The following is a 24,199-nucleotide window of genomic DNA, read 5'->3' as shown; positions in this document are numbered from 1 at the left end:
TCTGCTTTGCCTCTTCTTGCTGCCTCGTCCCACGCCTCCTTCTGTTCGCTTCCCACGATTCTTCCTTATTATTCATACGAATTCCGTAATGGACTTATGGATAGACGGATGCGAGTGCCTGTTTTGTTAACCGGGGGGGGGGGAGGGACGAACCGCTTGAATCTGCGTGGGATGCGATCAAGTCCAACGTGCACTTATGAATTCGAGTCAAGCTCGATGCCCAACGTCCGATTCCCGATTTTCAGTGGTAATATACAGGTGTGCAAACACCCGGAGCCGTTGTATCATTGTAACACACTTGGGGTGTATACATAATAATTGGAAAATGTTTACACAATGTTTCTTTTTTATTTTCCTGTGAGAATGCGTCTATTTTGTACGTGCAAAATAGTTAGGTGTAAGAATTAGGGTCAATCTTGCGAGTTTCGATACAATTGTCGACAATCCTGAACATAATGTACATATAAACACTTGGAACTATGTGTATATTGTATTACGCGAAGTGCCATTTTATACAATTCAAGTTTGATATTCAAATTTCGTTGTAGTTCGATGTATGCAATTTGTACACTTCATCGAGTAAATTTTATACAAGTCACGTTGAGTATTTAAGTTTGAGTGTTTCAATTGTACATTTTATATTTCACGTGACATTTATATTTTATATTAGAATAGTATATAAAGTCGTTTTCTCGAATGATCAGTCACATCAAAGCAGAAGGAATTAAATCTCCTATGAACGTACATACGTTCAATGTCAAGAAGAGATATCGAGATTTCTTGTCGAACAACTACGAAATTTATAAATACAAAATAATTTCTATCAAAGCATCGAGTGAAGGTACAAATTAAAATTAAAATTTTATTAAAATTAAAATCTAGACGTGGAAAATAAAATGAATATTTACAATGGCAAAGATTCTAAGAATCTAAAAAGCACAAAAGGTAGACAGGTGTTATGGATATAAATTAGAAAAAGAGAGAGAGGGAGAATAAATTCATCGTATCGACAATTGTCACGCTGACCATTTCTATTTCTATTCGACGTTTATATACATACACACATACATATAGAATGATAGTGTACATGCACACGTACGTTTAGCGTAAGTAATATATACGTACATACGTATTTATTACGCCTGTTCCATGCGGGGAACAGTAATAGACCACTTTTCTCAATCCACTCGAGCTATGCTTCTCAAACCAGAGCAGTAGTAAATAAAAGTTACGGCTACCATCTTGTGTACTGCAAGTTACGGCCTCTAGCTGTTCGTCGTAACATTTCACCTTTTTGTTTATTCCAGTTCTCGATCTCTTTTTTAAAGCAAGACACAACACACACTTGCCCCCGTGACTTCATCCTTACACGCTGCTGTGCAAACATTTGATAATATTTGAGAGAAATGACTGTCACTATATTGCTACATATATTCATTTTGAACGTTTATATACTTTTCTCTTTCGTCATTAGTGCGTATCTCAATTTTATAGTACATTTAAATAGTAAATTTATTGAAACACACGTTTTCAATGGCTTCCAGTTATTTATTAATTCTTCGAAAATTTAAATGGCGATCGATTTGCACCAACGTTTGATAATAATTAACCCTTCAGCCGGGAGCGACAGCCGGGATTAATCATTCCTCCGAAGATGAGAGAGTTTGTTCGAATGGAAATATTAAAGACTAATTGTAAGACAAACTCGTCCGCCATCTTTAATTTAAATTCGTTAGACGACGCGGCGTTATTAGGAATGACGCTGGTGAATTTTAATTCTTCAATCACTTACAGTTATATAAAACTCTGTGCAGAACGGGATCTAACAGCGTTCGAAATTTCATATTAGGTCAGCTTTTTCAGCCCCACTTAAATTGATTTTATACCAAATTGTACAAATATGATTTGGAAAGTAAAAACCTTCGCGTACCAATTATTATATTACGGAAAGCGTCGTACGTATTTTTCAGCATTATGTTTGTAATTTTCTACATGCGCACGAAAGATTACTCGCAGATTATTCGTACGTTTCTTGAAAATAATTTTCAGTTTCAATAACAATAACTATCTTTCATCTCTCAAAATAGCAGTACTAACGTCACTTTGGCTCGTTTGATCGAAGTTTGAGCTTTCCCTAATTACGTCTGCGTTTCGCTACTTGCAAACATTCAATTAACGGCTGACAAATATCATTCGATCGGCACTTTTGGCTACCGAATTCTAAATAATTACACGCGTCTCTGACAACCGCAACAACCTGATGCTCTCACGGGGGAAACGGAACTAGGTTAAAATGAGAACGGCGCGAGAAAGAAGCGCGCGGTAAGCAATTTGATTTTATTCCCAGTTATATCGACGGGTAAACACTCGCTTAAAGCAGTCCTGCAAAACAGTCTATTGTTGCTGCTTTAGTTCGAGCACCGATTCACACAAAGATCTCTCGAGTTTCAAGGTACAGTTTTGCTTGCATTGTTCCAGGAAGCGGAAAGTGCCATCGGTGCCATGAATGGACAATGGCTCGGAAGCAGGAGTATTCGAACGAATTGGGCGACTCGCAAACCCCCAGCGCCGAAGTCCGAAGGTGAGTATTGACGCGTGCACACACACACGTGCCCCTTTTCCACGTCTTTATTGTCACACGAAAATGGTGCATGATTGCCGCTGCAATAAACGAGTCGCACGATCGAGAATCCACGGATGAATAGGTACCTATTTCTGACACTGATGTTAAATACGATTAGACACGTAGGGCAAAATAATATAGGGAAGATGACTTGTTTATGCGAATTCATATCAAAAGTTATAAATCGATGATATTATAAACAAGAAGGAATGAGATCTCGAGATAGTTAATTTCAGGAAACGACACTTGAATATTGGAGATGCAGCAAATATTTATTGTTCTGCCCATTGATTATATTATTCGCACATATGAAATATTCGAGGCTGCAGGTGTTGAAAATAACAAGTGTTTCTAAAAATTCATATTAAATATGGCACAGAGAACCATTTATGTGCATTTTGTCCATTTCCAGACTTTCGTGTGTTATAATTATACTACGAGAATAGACTGAAAAAATTAATCTCGATTAATTTCTACAATTCACTTTTAATTTTCAATCGTTTTCTGCAAGCCTTTTGCACTCCTTGTCATTGAAAAGAAGTTAATAAACAATTGTTTAAATACTTTTGCAATCTCTAAATGTAATATATTCGTATTAAACATCCTCTATATATATTTTTATAGATTTGTTTCAAACTTGACCAATATGATCGTAATAGTAAAAAAACGTTTTATAATATACACACATAACGCACAAATGTTCAAATATTTTCGTGAGGACGAGATTTGCAAATATAATGTGTGCCTCCAGTTAGTACGATTCAATTAAACTCAGTTATGCAAATTTTAGTGGAAATTTCGGTCTATTATTTGAGAACTTTTTGAAATTTAATACTTCATATCGAACGTTCGGCAATTGATAGAAATTAATATGAAATTCAATTCGGTTTTTGTAGGTTACGATATCTCTTGGTTTATGATATGGACTTTCCAGCTTCTCTATATTCAATTAAAGTTGTAACAGTGGTCAGTTTACAACTGAATGACAAAGATTATATCGAATGTATTTTCAAAAATGTGTTATTTGAATGTGCGGTAATAATAATAAAACGAAAAAGTAAAAGCGTTTAATATACAAGATATACAATTCATCCATTTTGATCGTCTTAAATTATTCTAAAACAACTTGTTGCATTTTTCTTTTTAACACTTCACCTGTTATCTCGCAGTTCTTTTTATAATACAATTAATATAATTGTTACAGTACAGTTAATAGAGTCAATTGATATCTACAAAGTTGCCAGATATGTGCAAAATTAACTATAAAAATAAATAAACCTTTGAAGATTGTAATATCACTATTTGATTTAATAAAATTACAGTACAACTCTGTGCTAGCGTATCGCGAAATGACATCTTGCTCGAACACATTGCGTCACTGGTTCACCTTTTTCTTTACCTTCCTTCGGAAGAACGTGAAATTATTAAGCTATGTGATATAACCAAGCTATATGATATAACATTGTCTGGTTGAGCGGCTGTTCCATTTAAAAGCACTCACGTCGGCATTGAACTGCGCTATTTAAGCACGTGCATTATATTGAGACTATTTACTGTCTCGAGTGTTCTTATTGTTGCGGAGTAACGAGCTTTGAGCCAGCGACTCTCGCGAACGGAATCAGATAAATAATAAATTGCATATAAACCAGCGCGCCATTAAGGTTGAATGTCACGGAACTCGGTTCATAACAATCTTCACGCGATAAGGATCATATTTGTCCGTTAATAAATTCGGATTGATGGGATTAATGGATATTTTTGTATTCGAGCATAGTTTTGTATTATCTTGTAATTTTTTTATATTTTTCGAGTATTTTTTTAAATATTTTGTATTTTCTGTTGTTCAGCTGAATAACAATGAGATTTTTTAACGTTTTGCACTCTGGTCTGGTGTTAGAATTTATCAGTTTCACGGCGGGTGACAAGGCTTGATAAATGAACAAATGAGCCTTATGATAAGAGACATTGTAAAAAGTGAGAAATGAACGCTCGAGAAAGAAAAAAAGCAGCGAGAATATCCAAGAATTGTCAAGGAAGGGATGTCTTGAGATTTGAGAACGTTGAAATTTCGAAGCTTTCATTTATAATCGAATCCATTTTGTTTTTACCGTGCTTGCCAAATTTTGTTTTATAATGAACTTTGGATAACTCTTGACTTAAATGATAAACTAAACAGCAACCTACAAGATTTTTGCACGATTTAATTCAATTATAAATTTACCAATTAGATTTTAGACAATTAGAATGATTTTACTTTTTATTATTATCGTATTCCAGAGTATTATAACTGATGATGAAAGTAATTTTGAGAATTCAGTATAGAATGAAGGTAAAATTGAAATGTGAAAATTTAGAAATCTAGAAATTTAGAATTATTACAAACGTATTTCACTTAAAACATTATAGTAATATTCATGTCTTTACTACGAATCGATCGACAAATTTAAATACTTCAAAATATGAGAATAGTAATATGGTGCATTATCTATTCGTAGGAATATTGTCAATAAAAATTGGAAGAGAATAAAACTTCCGTATAGAAGTACGAACCTAACCATATTGTGTGAAAATGATTGGTCATTGACATTATAAAAGAAATTCTTTGACCAGTGCCAAGTTGCTGGCTCGAGTCTCGGAGGTTTTGTCAGAACTCGAAAGATTGCCAGCAAGATTTCAAATGCTTTGGATTAAACGACAGGCTTCTAGCTACGATTGGCCTTGGCCGACATTTCAAAGCTTCAATTTTGCTGCTTTAATAAGTTAGGTTTCGCGAAGAAAATGCGGTAAACGTCCCTAAAAATTGTTGAACTTTTCGGAAACTTTAATTTAATCTCTCCTGGATCAAAAAACGTTCCAACACTTTTCCTTCTTCGTTCGCGAAAGTATTATCAACACTGTCTACGCGTTGCCTAAGAATCTATTAATAAATAAAATCAATGTTTTCTACTAATCAGATTAATTGCTACAATAAATTGTCGTAAAATCTCTCCTTGACTCTCAGGCTTAGGACCAATGTGGGTTGATACTTTGTTTTATTTAGAATTTAATATCCTTTCGATTTGTATAGTTTGATTTAAAAAATAAATAAAGATGACTTTGAAAAAAAATTTCGAGACACACACAAAAATATTTTGCCTCCTTTAAAAATATTAAACAGTTTTTCGTTGGACGCATAATTAAAAGGTTATATCAGCCGTGCAAGTCGCGTGAATCATCCCGTATGTATATAATACAGTGGCAGACGAAGGGAAAATTTCATTAACGAGTAATCATTTTTCCTGATGCGAGATTTAGAGGAGCCGGCCAACGAGGAATATTAAGCGTCGGGAAGGTGGCCGGCAAGAAAGTGTTCTCTGTGAATTTGGCCTATGCAAATAACGGGTGAACGGTCCCGGTAGGACGACGAGACGGCCAAGAGAGAGAGAGAGAGAGCCCTAGCTCGTCTAGTGAAAAAGTTTGGACGCTCCGCGACGAATACTAATTAAAGACTTGCGGAATGAAATTAGTTAGTCGAGGGGTCGGAGGTGGCTGCCAGGCTGGACGTTGGGGGGAGACCCCGCGGGTCGACGACGAAGAGCCGCTTATGATAATATAATAATACTTACTTGGCTCTCCGAGTGCTACCTCCAAGCTCATTATGCGTTTAGTTCATAACTTCAATTGGATTCTTACTATCCTGGCCGGTGGCTTGCAGCTTTTATACTTTTCGTCGGGGCTCTTTCCCTTTAACGCCGCTAATTATCAAGCTAATGACGATCATGCCAACGAACGTGTAAGTTTAAACCCGTTGCCCTATATATTACCTCGAACCACTCTTCTTTTCTTTTTTTTCTCTTTTTTTTTTTCTTTTTTCGCTGATTGTGAGTCGACTATCGGTTGCAACGTGGAAATATCTCAACTAGTTCCGATAGATTGCAGTAATTGTGTATATTTAATAATTGGTGTAATTGACGAATCTGGTAATTTGTTTGTGAAAAGGATAAAATTTCGTATATTACATACCGTATATAACGTAATGTTATATTACACGTTTTGAAAGTACGACATGTAAAAAGATATCGAAAAGTGACGAGAAAAGAAGTGTTTATATTGTATACCTTTGAATTAAAATCATTTATTAAATTAAAAGGCAGAATTCGATGTAAAATGTTCTGTTATTTGCATCAGTAGCCTCAAATTAAAGAAACATAGATATTCTGTGTTTGATTACGACCGCTTTGTTCAATACACAATCTTTCGTATGAATATACATAATTAATTTTTCTTTAGTATCGTTTTTATTTCAAAATTATAGTTGAATTTAGCGATAATACAACTATCAAGCTAATAGTTAATTTATAATTTAACGACAATATTAATAATCTATCTAATTTTTTGCAAGACACTCCTTTTTATACTTACAAGATAGATTGCGTACATGTAACAATGTTAATTCAATGAAAGAAAATTACAATAGCCCTGGATAAATCAAATATCTCTGATTGTCTGGATCGCTCGTGAATAGATAACGCGGACTAACCTTAAAACGGATGAATGCAACGTGGATGGATACCGATCGATGACGAGACGAAACGAGAGAGCTCGCGCAAAAATAATAGCGCGTAACACGGCCTACGTAAACAGGCGGAAATATTAAAAAGAGAAGAAACATTAAAAAACGAAGAAACGATGGGGACAAAAAAAAAAGAGAGGCAACGGGTTATAATAGATGCCCGCGTGTCTACAATTAATGCGAACCACTCATTCACGCTGCTTTATCGCGCCGTCTTTTTGCTTTCGTCTACTCGAATAGATTGCCGGTATACTGTACATCACGTTCACTCTCTTTATATTTACCAGCAGCTGCTAGATTCGATTTCATGCCTTCGGAGCATCGGAGGCGTTGTTTTTTTCGCGATTTAAACAGGCGACCTTAATATGTTAATCGTTCGGATCTAACCGAACGTTGCAACACGTGGTGAATTTTCTCAAGCCTCGCGCGGAGAACACATTCTCGTATCGATAATGTTTTCGTAATTTCGTTTCATTATCAGTGATTTCAATACGTTTGAGAATTTACGGAGGATTAAGCTTTAGGAGGATTTGGATTTGAGCGACGTAGTTTTTGTTTTTGTCGAAAGATTTAAAAATCGAGACACTGAGAATTTATACATGATGTATACATTTGTGTAGAGAACGAAATAAATAGATTGGTGTACGTTGTTGTTGCCAGACCATGATTTTATTCGTCCCTCGTTTCTTTAACTTAATTTGCCCCCTATTGTCAAACTGATCAAGAATAATAGAAAAAATAATAGCTGATACAGTATTGAAAAATTAAATAAATAAGAAAAACGTAGCTACAATAAAAAGAATGCACATTCTTCTGTTAACAATAAATAAACCAAATTCCTACTCAATGACGGACGAGGTTTGATATATAAATAAAATCACGTCGATTGATAGAAAAAAAGAAAGAAAACTGTCATATTTATTTTACTGTTTGCGTGAATTTCTAGAGCCAACAATTCCAAGACGCGAAATTACCGCCAGATGGTAATTTCGATCGAAGAACTATTGAAACACGAGTAAAGCAAACAAAACGGGAGAAAAATACATACATACATACATACATACATACATACATACATACATACATATACATATAAAATAAACTAGAAAGAAAGAGAAATGAAATCTGAAGGTTGCAAGCGAGACCGTGTCGCCGTTGCGCGCCAGTAAGATGGTCTGACGCGCATACGAAAGCGGCAAAGGGAAATTAAATATCGCGGTGGCCCTTCACGAGCGCGGAATTTTCGCCGACGCAGCCGGAATTCGATTAGGTCCAGTCGGCTGGTCCGTTAGAGGAAGCTTTCACCGCGTCATTCGGGAGAGCTTAAAACGGTTTTCACCACGAACGATTGCTCCGCAAAGGCGAGCGGTGACGTCCCGGCCCGTTCGAGTGTTTGTTAATCGATACCGCGACACGGATTTTCAGAGGGAGGAAGACACTTTTGTTCTTTCGCGGAGCAATCGTTGGAGAGAAAGGGAGAATCGTCATCAGCCGATCTGTCATTTTGAAACGGGATAACGGGATAATGTTCGTTTTCACCTTTCGACGATCGTTTATTGATACTTCGCTCTACTTTCGTCGATGTTACAATACTCGTAATTTGGACTCTAGATTTTGTTTAAATTTACGAACGTTTCAACAAAATTGATGTATCTACAAATTGTAGGTTGGTTTTATAAAGGAGACGTCGTTTTCGGTTCAAACTGGAAATTAAAGTCGACGTAATCGTTCGAAATCTTTTACATAGCAGATTCAATTTACATATAGAGATCCTTTCATGATAAATACATTTTGTGAGATCACAGATCAGGTGGAATATTTTTTCCCTTGCAATTTCCTCCAGAAAGCTTCCTCAGTTCTTCCCTGTAAACTCCCAAAATTTCAACGTTTGAATTCGGGACACGCTGTATAATGTACACACGATATACTCATAAAAGAACATTCCTACAAATGCTCAGATACTTTCGCGAACAATCGCACGTATCGTACAGAGACGACACGTTCGTCGAGCAAAATCCTTGTAACAGGCAACGCCGCGGAAGAAAAAGGAGAAAAGGGGGCGGGAGAGTGGGAGGAAAAAGTTCGCGACAGCACAGTTGGGGCAAAGCAGCATTTAATTTGAGAGAGCTCCCGAAGTTCGTCAGCAACTAGGTCAATATTTTATAGCCCCGGCAATTAGATAATTTTGCGGTCAGGCAAAAATACGATTGCTCTGGCGTGTGAAAGAGAGACTAACTTCGGCCTCGGGTTAATGTCGAAACTTTGTATCGCCTCCTGTCGACTCCTTGAATCGTAACCGGTAACCAAACCGATGACTGCTGCCGATTTCGCATCGCTACACTTTAAAAGAATCAACGGCGCCCCTTCGTTTTCCGACTTTTAATCTTCGGAACGAAACTTGTCGCAAAGATCTGAGAAAAAAGACTTGCCATGCCGGTATTGATAAAAGTCAGAGGATGGGAGAGAGAGAAAGAAATCGAGGCTTCTCCTTTCAGAAAATAATTGGGTATTGAGTCTAAATGTGCTTTCTTTGTTTTCCTCGCCATTTTGTAACTTTGATCTAAATTCGGGAGTCAGCGAGCTTAAGATTATTCTAATACCGATTGTAATAATGTTAGATATTGCTTTAATTGAATGTCATTATAAATTGGCTACGATCGTGTTCAAATGTACGAGGCAATAGATACACTTAGAATGATGTAACAATATATTATGTTAAATACAGAGGTTCTGTTCTATATTTTGGTGTTCTATAGTTTGATGGTAAACTGTAAAATGAGTAAAATGAGTAAAAGTAAAACTAAAGGTCTTGTAGAAAAAAATATATGTATGTCAATCTTTTTCTTAATTTATATTAAAGATTATATTAAAGAATAACAAAATATAATAGTAATATTAAAAATATATAATGTTCATGATATTACATCTCTAGATCTTTACTTGTCGAAGACTTTGAAAGCAGAATTTAACAACACAGAAATGTCTACACGAATTGAATTGATGTATCAGAAATGCGTATAAAGAAAATCGACATGAAATTTGGTCCACAGTAAATTCAACAGCACTTCAATACCAACTGTATATTGAAAAGAGAAATGCATACGTGAGTTTCATATTTTTGTTTCACAACCTATCATAATGCATATTTTAATCTTATTTTTATCTGCAGAATTTGCACACTAAAATGCGGAACTCTGTATCTATGTAACTAATATAATATGTTAAATAACTTGTCAATTACAATTGCCTGAATTAAAGAAGAACTTATTTTCAATTTATGAAAAATAAAATTTATCTGCTGATATATGAAAACATTTTAATCGCCTATCGTCTTAATCATTCTTACGAAACATCTTTATTTTTATTTGAAATTTACATAATTTAACAATTAGCTAAATTGAAACAAAGCGTTTATATTCCAATTACAAGAAATAAAAGAATTTAACTTGTATAAAATATTGTGTGGAAAAATGTATTGCAATTATATTAAATTTTGATAATAATCGATGATAAATTTCAATAATGAGTCTGAATGTTTAATTACGTAAAAGTAGACTACAAAACTATACATCATGGTGAAGGCTATTCGCTTGTATGAAATGAAAAAAAAAACAAAACAATTCTATTACGGTTATAATTACTCGTATAATTTTAACAGCATATAATGACAAAAAGCAATTACGTAGCACGGTAATATTCGGAAACGGAAATGATCCTAAATTAGAAAATTAAATACATTTGACAAATCGATACAGCGACGAACTATGTGCAAAATATGTGATACCACCAACCACATTAAACACGATTAACTTAGTATAATTGTATCAACTGTATTATCGAATGATATAGCATTACGAGTAAGTAATATCGTAATACAAGGAAACAATGAAGGTTTCCATATCCATTGTTAAAATGTAATGAATTATGTACAATACACGTATATCGATATTTAATGATCAATTGCAAATGAATTTATTATTACTATTATTATTATCATAAAGTAAAGATATAGAGTTTAAACGGAGATTTGTTTCGCCATCTGAATATAACGTTTTAACACGTATCTATTTTATTCTGAACATTTTGTAAATTTTTATTTTATGAATATTACATATCCATTCTGTATATTTTTATTTTACTTTGCTAATTATTGGTTTTTGGAATTTATGAGGTCACTAATAATCAATAATCTATTTATTACATGTTTGTAAATGTTCATTCATTTGATTGTTAATGTTTAAACAAGAAGCAAATATATATAATCTCCGAAATAAATTATCGTTGGTAAGTTTATTTACCATGATTCATTACCAATTTATCGATTATTATTCATTTCACTTGTCCATCATAAGATAATTTCCACGAGCTCTTGCACACTTTATACCTTATCTTATTATACTTTAACATAAATACAGTTCTCTTTAATTGCTATTTAAGTTGACAATCTCGAAAAATATAAAAGAATGACTTGACCTGCTATATTTTTTAAAAGAATCCAAGCTAATTACCAATGAGAACTAGCAATAAGTGAGAAATTTTGATGCTGGAGCTGCCAATATTAAAATATGAAATTTCCATCAAAGACATTAAAAAAAAAAGTAGAATGGGATAACTTTTATTTATACATTTACGAAAAATCATTTAAATTTCTAAAAGTACAGTGATTTACATCTATAAAGTTTTTAACAAACACTATAAATGGTCATTCTCGGTAGTTGTAGCGTAAAAAAATAAAATTGCATAGAACATATAAAATGTCCAAACTATAGTACTGTCTATGATATTCAATACATGTTGCCAAAAATATAAACATGCACAGAAATCCGTAAAACTTCAAGTTGCTGAAATCTTATTTAATTCTTAAATGAAAGAAAGAAAGAAAGAGATCTAATTTACAAACGCCTAGAGAATTGCGCACGAACGAACAAGAGGGATAAAATACGAGTGGGAGAAAGTGGAAAGAGAAGAGGAAGAACAAGTGTCGTAAACGAAGGGGAAAGAACCAATGAATTTCGCCTTTATAGATCGTAAATAACAACACATAATTAACCTGTCTTTCTTCCACTTCACCACGTTTCTTCAACAGATCGCGTGGCCAGTTACTTAACCAAGTATGAAGACGTACAGGGTGTATCAAAAATTATGATGACGGTCGAAAATGACCAGACAAAATTTTTGTAACTTTATAAGAAGAAAGTCTTCCCTTAGAGGGAAGCGTTTTTGGAAAAAGATTAAAATGTATGAAGAAGGCTTGAATTTGGCAAGAGATAATAATTGACACTTAAATATTCCAAGCGTTAAAATAATTCGACGAAATAAAACGAAATTTTTTTGCAGAACGTTTCGCTTCTCAGGAAACTAAATTTGGAAATTTATAAAATACAGGCAATATATTATATATATACATATATATATATAAATGTTATAATATATAACTCAATTTTCTCCAGAATCAAGCCTTAAAGAAGCTTCACGACACAATTATATTAACAAGCTTTAACATTAGAACTACCTACGATTAAAACATAAAATTTCCACCATGAGATATCAAATCATTATATCGAAAAAATAGAAGAATTTCATTTGTACACCTTACGAAAAGTCATTTAAATCTCCAAAAAAAAAAAAAAAAAAATATGCTGTTTCACATCTATGAAATTGCTAACAAAAGTTATAAACTTACACTTTGACAATTCTAGACTAATCGTGACGAGCTAGACCTTTTCAGCCACTTTCACACCCCTTCAGACGTAATACAATTTCTCTTCTATCTGTGAAAATGGAACACTCACGCTCGTATGCTCTGTGTATACATCATATAAATAAATATATTCGAGAAATGATACGAAGGAGACTTTCATCGTTCTATTCTCGTATTTTCGAGCTGTTCCTCTTGGTGCACCGCGCACGAACGTCTCTATAAAACGCGGGGAATGGTGGCGTAAAGCAGCGAATACGTGGAAATTAACGCCAATTCATCTGACCAATTTTCCCCGCCGATATACGGCTAATAGTGCGTATAGCTGTTGCACACAGGCGAATGGATTTGCGAACGCAGGCTTAACGCAACATTAACGCGCCGGAAGACCAGTCCATCAACGGGTGACGTAAAGCCGACGTGGCGGCATTGAACAAACGGAGGCCAGTCCGTTTGCTTGGGTTAAGTGTCGGGCCGTGTTGGAAATTGGCGGCATGCTTGCCGACACTAAAGTGCGCAAGAGCTCGCGCACACAAGGGGTATACGTCGTCGTTTCAGCCCCCGACTGTCGTCTTCTGCTTGAATGCGACCCAATATCGGATGCGTGCCACCGGCTCCTACGTACGTATGTACGTACATACGTACATACGATCGTTCAAGAGACAACGGGGGATTCATCGCTTCCTTTCCAACCGATACTTCATCCCCTGATTTCTCTTCTATCCGCGCATTTGTCCCTTCGAACGAAGTTGCGGTGAACTTCCAGTTTAGCGGCTTTTCCCAATTTTCGCTATTGTTTCCGCTACACTTTTGTCTTGTTTTTCTTTTCTCTGTCTTGTTCCCGGATGCATACGTTCTTCCACATTGAGAAACAACGAGACCTAGCATTTATTATTGCTTCTTTTCTTTTGTATTTGTGTTTTATAAAAAAAGACAAAAGCCAAAATTGAAATAGAAATTTGAAAGTTTCCCGAATTTTTTGAAAGGACGGACTATTTGCATTGCAAAGTGTGTCATTTTGTCCCTCACCAGTGAGCAGTCATTTCGATTATTTTATCTTTCAAGTGTCATGTCAGAATAAAATGAATTTTGACATTCGTCTTATTAAACTTTTAAGCGCTGAAATGTTTCACTTTGTGCAACTCATGAATTCTATTAGATACGAGGTCAATTTTTAATCGTATTCAATTTCTCTTGGTTCTTCTTGATTAATTGATCTTTTTGTAGTAATAATTTTTAAAATCAATTGATATCATTCTACGTTACACTTAGTCTTTCTATTTCTTTATATCATGTTTATATCGAATTCTTTGGAACAGTAGTATATCAGCATTTTACTCTGACGTGACAGTGTATAATAGTTTATCCGCATGTTAAAGTCACTCAAAATTAAGTAGAATTTTACGAGTTGAACGAGTGAAACTGGATATTTGCTATATTTATTTTTTATATATAGTGTGTAATTCTTTTGTTTCGCATAGTTTTCCAGTAAAGATTGATCCAACAACAGGATGTAGTTTCAGACTATAGAAATAAAAGGAGCACCAGATAAAGTGGAAATAATTGTGTTACACGAATTTGGCATAAAGGCACAGTCAAAGAAACGAGATTGAAATTGCAAGTAATTCGTGTGTAAAATAACACGAATATTAATAAGAATTGTAATTAAAAATTAAATGCCACTTTTCTCTCCGTGAAACTTTTTCAACATTCGTATTTGTATTTCTTTTTCAATCGTTTAATCACGATTTCCTTTTTGAAATTCGGAATTAAATAAAAAATTTTTAAAGTTTAGTTTCACAATAAATGCTTTAAGAAATTTTTAATATTTCAGGCTGAGGATCGCTATTTGAATTCAGAAATTTTTACATTACATTTTACATGTATTTATATGTTTATCTTGTATATATTTTATATTTACTTCGTTCAAATTATACACAGCAATAATGTAATAATTACATCTTCTCATATGATGCAATAATTGCCATCTGTGTGTGTAATTATTAATTAATGAACGTGTAATTCAAAAACGAAGAAAGCAATATTTCGAACGTAAATGGAAAAACACGAATTATTATTCATCAGTAACGAGGCAAATGTGTTAAACGGTATAAATGAAACTGAATTATAATATTGTACGTTCCCAACATATAAAACTCAAATTATTAATTTATGATTATGTTAAACATTTCATGCAATCGTATAATGTATTGAACAAATGTGTAAATATATTTTAATATATTTTAATATATTAAATTTATTTAATATGTATTTAAATATTTAAATATTTAATTTAGATTAACGTTACATATTCATATAATACATAATTACATCAAATGTGTATAATGCTACTTATCCTTTGCAAAGTTAATCTTCCAGAAGTAAATTAAATAAATATTCTAGTGAAATTTTTTCAAGGCCGCAATATTTTCAATATATTTAATATATTCACGCAATATAAATATAACTATAGAAATCGATACTAAGAGGAAATTTCTTTCATTTACTAAAGTACTTACATTATTTCGAATACTTTATATATTATTATATATTACATATGTTTTATAAAATTTTAAAATTACATATGTATTACATATGTTTTATAAAATTTTAAAATTCGCAAGAACGCATAAATATTCATAGTTCAATTGTAATGTTTATTAAATGAAACAAATTTCTGTTTAACTTTCAATTCTTCAATTACATTTTACACCGATGCGTTTGTAGGAAATTTAAAAGCACAAAATTGCACAGAATATGCACTTAATATGAAAATACAATATGTCGAAAGTATAGTGCTTTACTGTCTGTCGAAATTCTATCTTTTTTTAAAAAATTATATTTCAAATAGCGTGAATTTGCATAAAAATCCAATCAAATCTATTTGCAAGAACAAATGGATAAGAAACCACGCTCACATTCGCTTCAATGTCTTTTTTCTCGCACGCAGATCTGTGTTTACGTGCATGGAAGGGTTCTTCTTTATCGTAGCGCAAACTTTAACACTATTAGCATCGAGCTTCTATTACAAGGCAGTTGTAATAGACGCTTTTCTCGCGATCGAAGGCAGAACCGAGTTCGGACAGAATCCGAGAAGTTGGGGACTACTTAGAAAGTGCTCGAGTACGCTTAATATTAAATTACGCACCGTTCTTGAACTTTCTCGCTAAATAGAAACTTCGAATATTTCGTCGTATAGCAAGAATATTTGGTTAATGCCGTACTCGCTGCGCCGTGCTTGAATTCTTTCGAAATTATTCCACGTTTTTCATGGCGAACGTCAGAATTGCATCGACGCAAACGCGAATCTCGTATAGAAATTGTTTAAATAAAGGAGACGATGAAATATCACATTTATATTTATTTATATTTGTTTATTACTTGTCACGTAGTTATCGAATTATTAATACCATTCATTTTGATCTTTATCACACATTTACATATGCATCCAATATTTTGATCTTTGAAATACCATTCATTCTGCATATGTATACATATGAGTACGATACATGTGTCAATGTAAACATTCAGAAAAATCTGTTCACTCGTGAAAATGTAAAACTCATCTCGAACTCAATTCGACTCTCGATCAGAAACGGCTAATGGCAATATACGGTCCGACATTAGAAACACATTAAAATACGAATGAAACTTAATTACCACTGTCTCTCTTATCGCATAACACAAATTGTTTACTTTGCAAATGATTACCCAGCAATAGGAGAAAGAAACACTCTGCCTTAAAGTGGTTTTTCTTTCACGCTAATGCGCCTTCTCCCTCCCGCCGTGAGTTATCGCCGTTTATACCAAAGCGTAATTTCAAACGTTCCATTATCTGCCTCTCTGCCCCCGTACTATCGAACCACCCACTCGCCCATCTTCGCTGACCTATCCCAAGCTCGACACCTGCGCGACGGTCAGCAAAGAAAGAACGAGTCAGCGATTTTTTTCTTTTTTTCCTCTTTCTCTCTCTCTCTCTCTCTCTCTCTTTTTCTGTTCATTTTTTTCCCCTCGTTGTTGCAACGTTCACTCACACGTCGCGTCTCTCCGAGAGGAGAGAGGGGGAGAAAAAAAATTGGGTCACGACGGTGTTTTCAAGAACTTCAGCCGCCATTCAGCATCTCTTAAACGCTATCTTAAACGCTACACTGCGAAGCCGTATATACAAGTCCGCGGGATCGATTGAAATATCAACTTCAGCCGAAGTATGTCTTGAAGCAGAATGCTCCTCTTTGTCCCTTCTTGTGCCAAAGTGAATTTACTTTGGAAATTTACCGCTTCAATTTACCCTTCGACGATAACCGCTCAATTGTTAACACGCTGGTGCCACGCTACGATTTCGATTAATTACGTTATTTCCGTTTAGAGAGGAATCTGTGTAATGTACAGGGCGAGTCCGGAGTTCATTCTGCCACAAGTTGAGTTTCAAGCAGTTGTGAAACTAATTGAAATTATTTATTTACTTGCGATGCTATTTTAACGACGTCGAAGAAGTTTCGAAATTGAAAGGAGATTTAAATGTTTTTAAAGTAACAGAAAATTTTAAAGCGAACATTTTATTGATGTAAAAATACTTAATAATTTACACATCGTTGTATTAATATTTAATAATTCTTCTGTAAATTGTCTCGAACGAAAGTTGTAAGGTAATGATTGATTTTTTATCAATTTTTTCTTCTATTTTCGTGATACGAATATCACCCGGAATATATTTTTAAATGGAACGTGTAACATTTGATCTCGCAATTGGAAAAATATTCGACACTGAATGAAAACTATTAAGGTAGACGGGTATAAAAATCAGCAATTTTCAAAATACGTATGTACAATGGATAAACAGGGATAAATATCCAAGAAATTTTAAGGGATCGTTGAAAAAGCGAGACCTCAATCTTTAAGACCATGATTGATTCAGTTACGAGAAACACTTGTTCATATTTTTTATAAAGACGTTTGGATTTACAAAATTTCCGAGAAAGGGAGTACCTTTACTTTATCCTCGGCAAAAACGATGTAAAAATATTATTTGAAGAAACGAACTCTAGATGCTACGAAAGCAGAGGCTTTTCTCTTTAAAAAACAAGCTCAGGTAGATCATTGTACAATTCTTTCTCACAAAGTCGTAAGAGCTAGAATTATCGACAATTTTTCATCGAGTTCACGAACACTATCTACATTCCGCTTCAGTTCTATTCCAGTCCAAGAATTATTTTACGAAACATCCAAAGCTCAAAAGTGGCCGAACTCTCTCGTCTCCAAAGAGATTCACCCGGAAAAGAAGAGAGAAAAAAGAAGAGAATCCCAATCCCACACCAAGACCTACTTCAACGACCAAGGCCGAAAGAGAAGAATGGAACAGAATTTGGTCTACGACAAATAGGTCTAATCCAAACCAAAATTCACGACATGGCACACCATTTTTACCAAACAACAATATAATAGCAGAAAAGAAAGGCTATGATTAGACTTCGAAACGGACACACCAAGATCACCCACGAATACGCACCTGCAACCAACAAATTACCACCCAACATCTGCTACATGAATGCAGAAAATACCGAAACCTAAGAAGAAAGTACGGATTAAACCCAAGCACCGCCCTAATCTGCCAGAAACAACGTTAAAAACGTTATCAACTACCTAAAGGAGACTCAACTACTCGATCAGATATAAAGAAAAAATTCCAACACGTCGCTAAAGACCTCGTAGTCGATGCGACTCTAAACCCCCATATAAATAAAAAAAAAAAAAAAGAAGAGAAAAGAAAATACGAATTGAACGAAAATTTACGCTCCTATTTACTGTTTCGTCGGAGCAACGATTCCCCGGGTTGATATCGCGTCACCCCGGGACGCATCGATAACCTTTCTTTTTCATTCCCGTCGCAGTAGCTAGCACTCGTCATAATAACGGCGTCCACGCTACGGCTGTGTTTCCGCGGCAACAACCCGTTGGAAACGCGATCTCGAAAACGCACGCACGCTAAATCGTTAACAACCGGCGATAATTACTTTTATAGCCTAAGGGGTGAGTCAAGTGCTCTTTTCTCTAGCAGCGCGAGCGCGCGGCATCGGTGCACGGCCAAGTGTACGTCGGGGGCTGTGCTCGCACACACACACACACGGCGAGCACATAACATACGGGGGCGCGCTGTATGTGGATGAAATACCTGCGGTGCTCGGATGAAACGTCAACAAACGAAACTGCCTACCAACAACAGAGACGAGTGCACCCTCCACTTCAGGGAAACCCCTACCCTCTTACCACTGTCCCTCTAGCTTTCTATTTCCCTTTCTTTCTCATTCTCTCTTCCTCTTTTTTTCCTGCCCTCTTTCCATCTCTCTCTCTCTCTTTCTCTCTCGTTCGCCGTGCAACAATCCAGGTTCGCCTGTAGGGGATAAACCTAGGTCTCCGCTTGTTGCGCCGACGGCTGCTGGCCAGTCGGTTGTTTCGACGAGAGTTTTTGATTGGTTGCCCGTATCACAACAGCCCGCGGCTAGGCGTACATCGAAACAGCATGAATAGTAAATTGGTTGGAATTGCTACAGAACGGAAATTCTACATCCCTTAGGAAATGAGCCACAGGCTGCGTTGCGTGCGTTTCGTGAGAGCTGCGTGGACAGGTTTAATATCTTCGGTGGTTGAGAACTATCTACAAAGGACATTGGATTGATTGCAGGCTAAAGTCGACAGCTGTTAAACTCGCGTTTAATGAGCAGAGGTTTACGATCTGGTGGCACGAGTAGAATGGGGATGATCTTGCGTGAGAAGCTCAATCGAGAGCGTCGGAGGACACAATCTTTTTATTTAAGACTTCGTTCTCGAGACAATCAAACGTGTAAATCAAATGTGTATTTTTGTGTATCATGTACCTGTTTGTCATGCTTGAATTGAGTTTAATTACGCAGAAAGCTGCTAGTTCAACGAAATCGGGTGAATTGAAGTTGAAAAATTCTATTTTATTTCTTGTTCCTGCATTACGATATTAGTTAATTGCTTGTTTAAAGCAAGTATAATGAATAAACGAGTCTAGAATGGAACTATGGTTTAATAATTCTAAAAATTGTGTAGAAGTCCTATGAGTTGGCAAAATTATGGAATCCGTTTCTCATTCTTAGCTAATTTTCAGTTTTTTGATTGAGCTTCAACCCTTTGCTTTTGCTTATTAAATATTAAAATACTCTATATGATTTGTTTAAAGATGAAAATTTGAATTTTCCTAGAACTACATACATTTATTATCTTTGATCTACGACAAGATTAAATAGTAAGAATATTATAAGACAAGGGATTGAAAGTTATTTCTTTTATATCAGAAACCAAACTAATCAACTTTAACTTTTAATTAATTTCTTAATTTCGTTCGATTAGTAAAAGATTACTATTCAATCTCCTTTCACAAAATTTCAATAGTGGTATATTTTCAAATAAATTAAAAAAAAAAAAGCATTGTTTGTAACATCGTCATTCTTTTACGTGATTCAAATTTTCGTAACACTCGAAGAAATAATACGTATCAACATACGACTCGATTTAAATCAATTTTTTTGTCTAGCCGCATTTCGAAAGTTTCATCCCCGCTCCATCTTCCGCGGAAGTGGCACAACGTGTAACTTTATAATGGCTCGTATAAAAGCAAAACCATTAATGCGTTTCGCTTCTTAATACATTTCACATCACAGAATTTTCACTTCGTTCGCTCATTATCCAGAAACCAACTTTTCCAATTTACGTTCCGCTTGTGCATTAAACGGAGTCATATCACACGCTTCGCTTGCTCTCGATCACTCGGTCCTAACGAAGTAACACTAGTGGCACAACAAACCTGACGAGCCTGAAGAGGTTAAAAGCCACACCGAGGTCGAGGGAATTTGTTTCTGCGAGATCTACGGTCTCGGCCGCGCAAACTCGATCCAACGTCAACCAGTGCGTCGAAAATGATTCAGAGTCCTGCGAGCATACTTCACATATGTATATGTGTACTACATATATATATATATATATATATCGATCATCGGTGCAGAGCACAGTGAAATTGGCTTCGATAGACCTATCCGTGGCTAGGATTAACCATTGAGCGAAGCGACAGAGTGGCTCGGTATTTGCTTGGAAAGGCTGCGATGAAATCTCGTGGCACCGGTGTAACGCGACAGCCGCGGCCGCAAAGTGTCCCCTCAAAGCGTATCTGTATCACTTGAAATTTTGTTTGAACTGCCGATGTCCGCTTTCGCCGGGCGATAAATAAATTCAACCGCAAACAAAGCATTCTAATTTATCGGCGGGCCAATATTTGTGCTCTCGTTTGCGCCCTGTTTCATGTAAATTCCCAGGCGCGCGTTGCCCACGGCCACGATCGAAGGATTGAAATAATGTATTCAACGATCCTTGCGAACGATCCGATCTGTTTGCGCTTTAATTTAAGGAGAACGCTTCACGAAACTAAATCGAACGCACGCCGGCGCGTAGCGCTGCGGCGAAATATTTTCCCCGTAGAAAATTCTGCGTCGACAGTTTCGTAATTGCCTTGATAAAACTCGAAAGGCACAACTGTAATGAGCAATGATAATGAAAAATTCTCGATAATTTAAACTGCGTAAAAAATGGATCGCGTAACGATCCACCTGGTTTCGTGTTTGATCCTCTACTCTGACAGTTTTTAGTTTATTTCTTTTTTCTTTTCGAGATCACTTTACATCGTTGACTGACGTTTTGCATACTTGTGGCTGATGCTTCTCTATTTCACTGTCTCTGTTTCTGTCGTTCTGAACAATATTCGAATCTTTTTTCGAGTTTTTTTGCTTCTCGTGAATTGTTAAGATTTCATTGGATTTTTGTCGTTTGGTCCCCACATTCAACGTTCAGTAAAATGGTAAATCGTACAATAAATTCATTATCTTCTTGATAGATTTTAATAATAAACTGTCAAGATTTATCATCATTATTTTACAAAACTCTTTTCAAATTTGATAAAATAAAGGATATCTTAAGGACTATTTGATGGAGTATAAAGAGACAAGAGCATAGCATAAAAATTAAAAATTAAAGTTCTCGTCACACTTAATTGTTCCTTATTAACAAAATTTGTACTATTCAACTGCATAATTATTGCTATCAGTAAACACCTGATAATATTTTATCATACTTAATTACCGGCGTATGAATACTTTTGTGACTCATTGTACGTGCTGCAAAAAAACCGTACAATCTTTTGCAAAAAAAAAAAAAAGAAACAAAAGAAAGAAGCGTCAAATTGACTGGATGAGAGCCAATAAAAAACTTTCATTCATTTTTCTTGTTGCGAGTCACCCGCGATGGGTCACAACCTGTACAGGCGCACTAGTAAAAGTTACGCACGCGGAATTTCAATCCCTGTAACACAGGGTTGATGAAAATCGGCCGCGAACGGTGTTTCATTACGGTGGAACGTCAAACGGGAGATTCTAATTCAGATTCGTTTTAAAGTGAGCCAACACCGGTCGGAAAAGGCATCGATCTCGCCCGCCTTGACAAGCATACATTCCCACCCCCTTTCGTCCCCCCCCCCTTCCCAACTTTCGCTCCAAAGTAGCAATCTAACTTATCTCATTAAGATAATACAATAAGGTAATACAGTTCGCGCAGCCGCACGATCGACAGAAATTGTTAGCCGCAATTTAAACGAGTGAGAAGAGAGGAGCAAACTACCTACTAGCGGCGACCGCCGAGCTCTTTAAACTATTCGAGCAGAGAAGTTGCAATTCCTTCTGCTCCAGTATCTCCGGGTCAGTTTGACTTCCTGACTCGGTAATGCGGCGAGATGTAAAACTTTCGGACAGAATACGAAATCCGCGCGTGATTCGAATTAAGGGAACGCGGTAGGGGACAGTTCGCTCGTTTCGTTCGTTCGTTCGTTCGTTCGTTCGTTCTTCGAGTTCGACGTAAAGCCGCAGTACACCGACAAGAGAAGATTTTGAGGTATTTCAGCGACAAAGAATGGAATGGTGGAATATTATTTCAAATAGGAAACTTACTTACTTTCAATAATTTATTTTAAATCATCTATTTTGTGTAATCTGCTTGCTTCGAGTTACGTGTAAATTGGTTACGTTTGATTTTCGTAATTCTTTGAAAAATAAAACACCTCAGTGGCTACGATAAGCTTCTAAAGTGGTGTTTTACTTGAAAGATGTATTACATCTGAAAATATTATGTCTGAGCTAATACATTTATGTGATATTATTGTGTTAGGATTGTAGTTTAAATGTATGTATGTTTCTGAACAACTGGCATTAATACGGTTGAAATAAGAAGAATTTAGTGAATTTGATTCGTGTCACTGTGACATATAAGAGTAATATAACATAATTATATAATAATATATTAAATACTAACATAATTATAATTTTAATTACTTATTATTTTAATTATATGTTGACAAATTTTAAGTGTTATTATATAACGATAACAATATTTATAATACAATTTTATAGTAATATATTATATAATGATAATATGATTATATATATATATCTACAAGTATTGAAATAATATTGATTGTTAGTCGACAGATTGAAAAATCTCTTGAAACACAATACAATAAAATATGAATTTTAATATTAGAAGCAAAATATATTGAATTTTAATACTAGAAGTAAAGAAAAAGAGAAGAGCGTTAGCGCAAAAATTTCATTGACCTTAGATGTTTTTTTCAAATTACCTTCACAACTAGGATTAAAAAATATTTCTCGTATAGCGAAGTTATTCAAATTATTCAAATTATTCACCGAAATTCCTTCTTGAAACACTGTTATGTTTTACAACCTAATATTGCAAACAGTGTTTGAACTGTTTTTTTTTTTTTCTCCAAACGTTTCCCGATTTCTCTGGCCACGACGTTTCCATAGAAGAGGGAAAGTTGCGCTTACGAGTCGCGAGAAAGAACGAATTGAAGCCGTGTGTCCCTTCGAAACTGCCAAATTGAAGAAAATTGGAAGCTTTGTTATTTACAATTGACTCGAGAACGAGAGGGAACGAGCGGAATGCAAGGGACGAAGCTTAGCGCCGCTTTAAATCCTTGACTCCGCTGTTAGTTCTTCCTCTTTCTGAGCGTCCTTCTTTCGCCTCTCTCGCCCTCCCCTTTCACCTTCCTCCCTCCCCAAGGGTGCATCCAGAGAGCGTGAAATGCGAAAGGTATCGGGCAAGAGATAGGAGACACGTAGGTACGTCGATCGATAAACTGTTAAAGCAACGAGCTCTACTCGATAAAGTTTCATACTCAGCTTCTCGTCGTTCGACGAATTATCCGCGAGGAGTATCTACGTCCCTGAATAATTCGACGTCTCGGTCG

At 35.5% G+C, this 24,199-nt stretch overlaps 1 protein-coding gene across 5 annotated transcripts in view; it reads left to right on the top strand.

The window, feature by feature from the left end:
• The window catches only part of LOC122535432 (nucleolysin TIAR), a 103,168-nt gene that overhangs the window by 26,119 nt on the left and 52,850 nt on the right, over positions 1–24,199 (top strand). For all 5 annotated transcript variants that reach the window (XR_006308168.1, XM_043666965.1, XM_043666966.1 and 2 more), the window contains exon 4: positions 2,479–2,581. Coding sequence is in view for 4 of the 5 variants with exons in the window: in XM_043666965.1 (XP_043522900.1) it covers positions 2,503–2,581 (79 nt within the window). In the remaining variant the exon portion in view is untranslated. The remainder of the gene's footprint in view (positions 1–2,478; positions 2,582–24,199) is intronic.

The sequence above is a fragment of the Frieseomelitta varia genome, unplaced genomic scaffold (genome assembly GCF_011392965.1).
Source record: "Frieseomelitta varia isolate USP_RPSP 00005682 unplaced genomic scaffold, Fvar_1.2 scaffold_716, whole genome shotgun sequence".
Lineage (NCBI taxonomy): Eukaryota > Metazoa > Arthropoda > Insecta > Hymenoptera > Apidae > Frieseomelitta > Frieseomelitta varia.
This window is presented reverse-complemented; position numbering and strand designations above follow the sequence as displayed.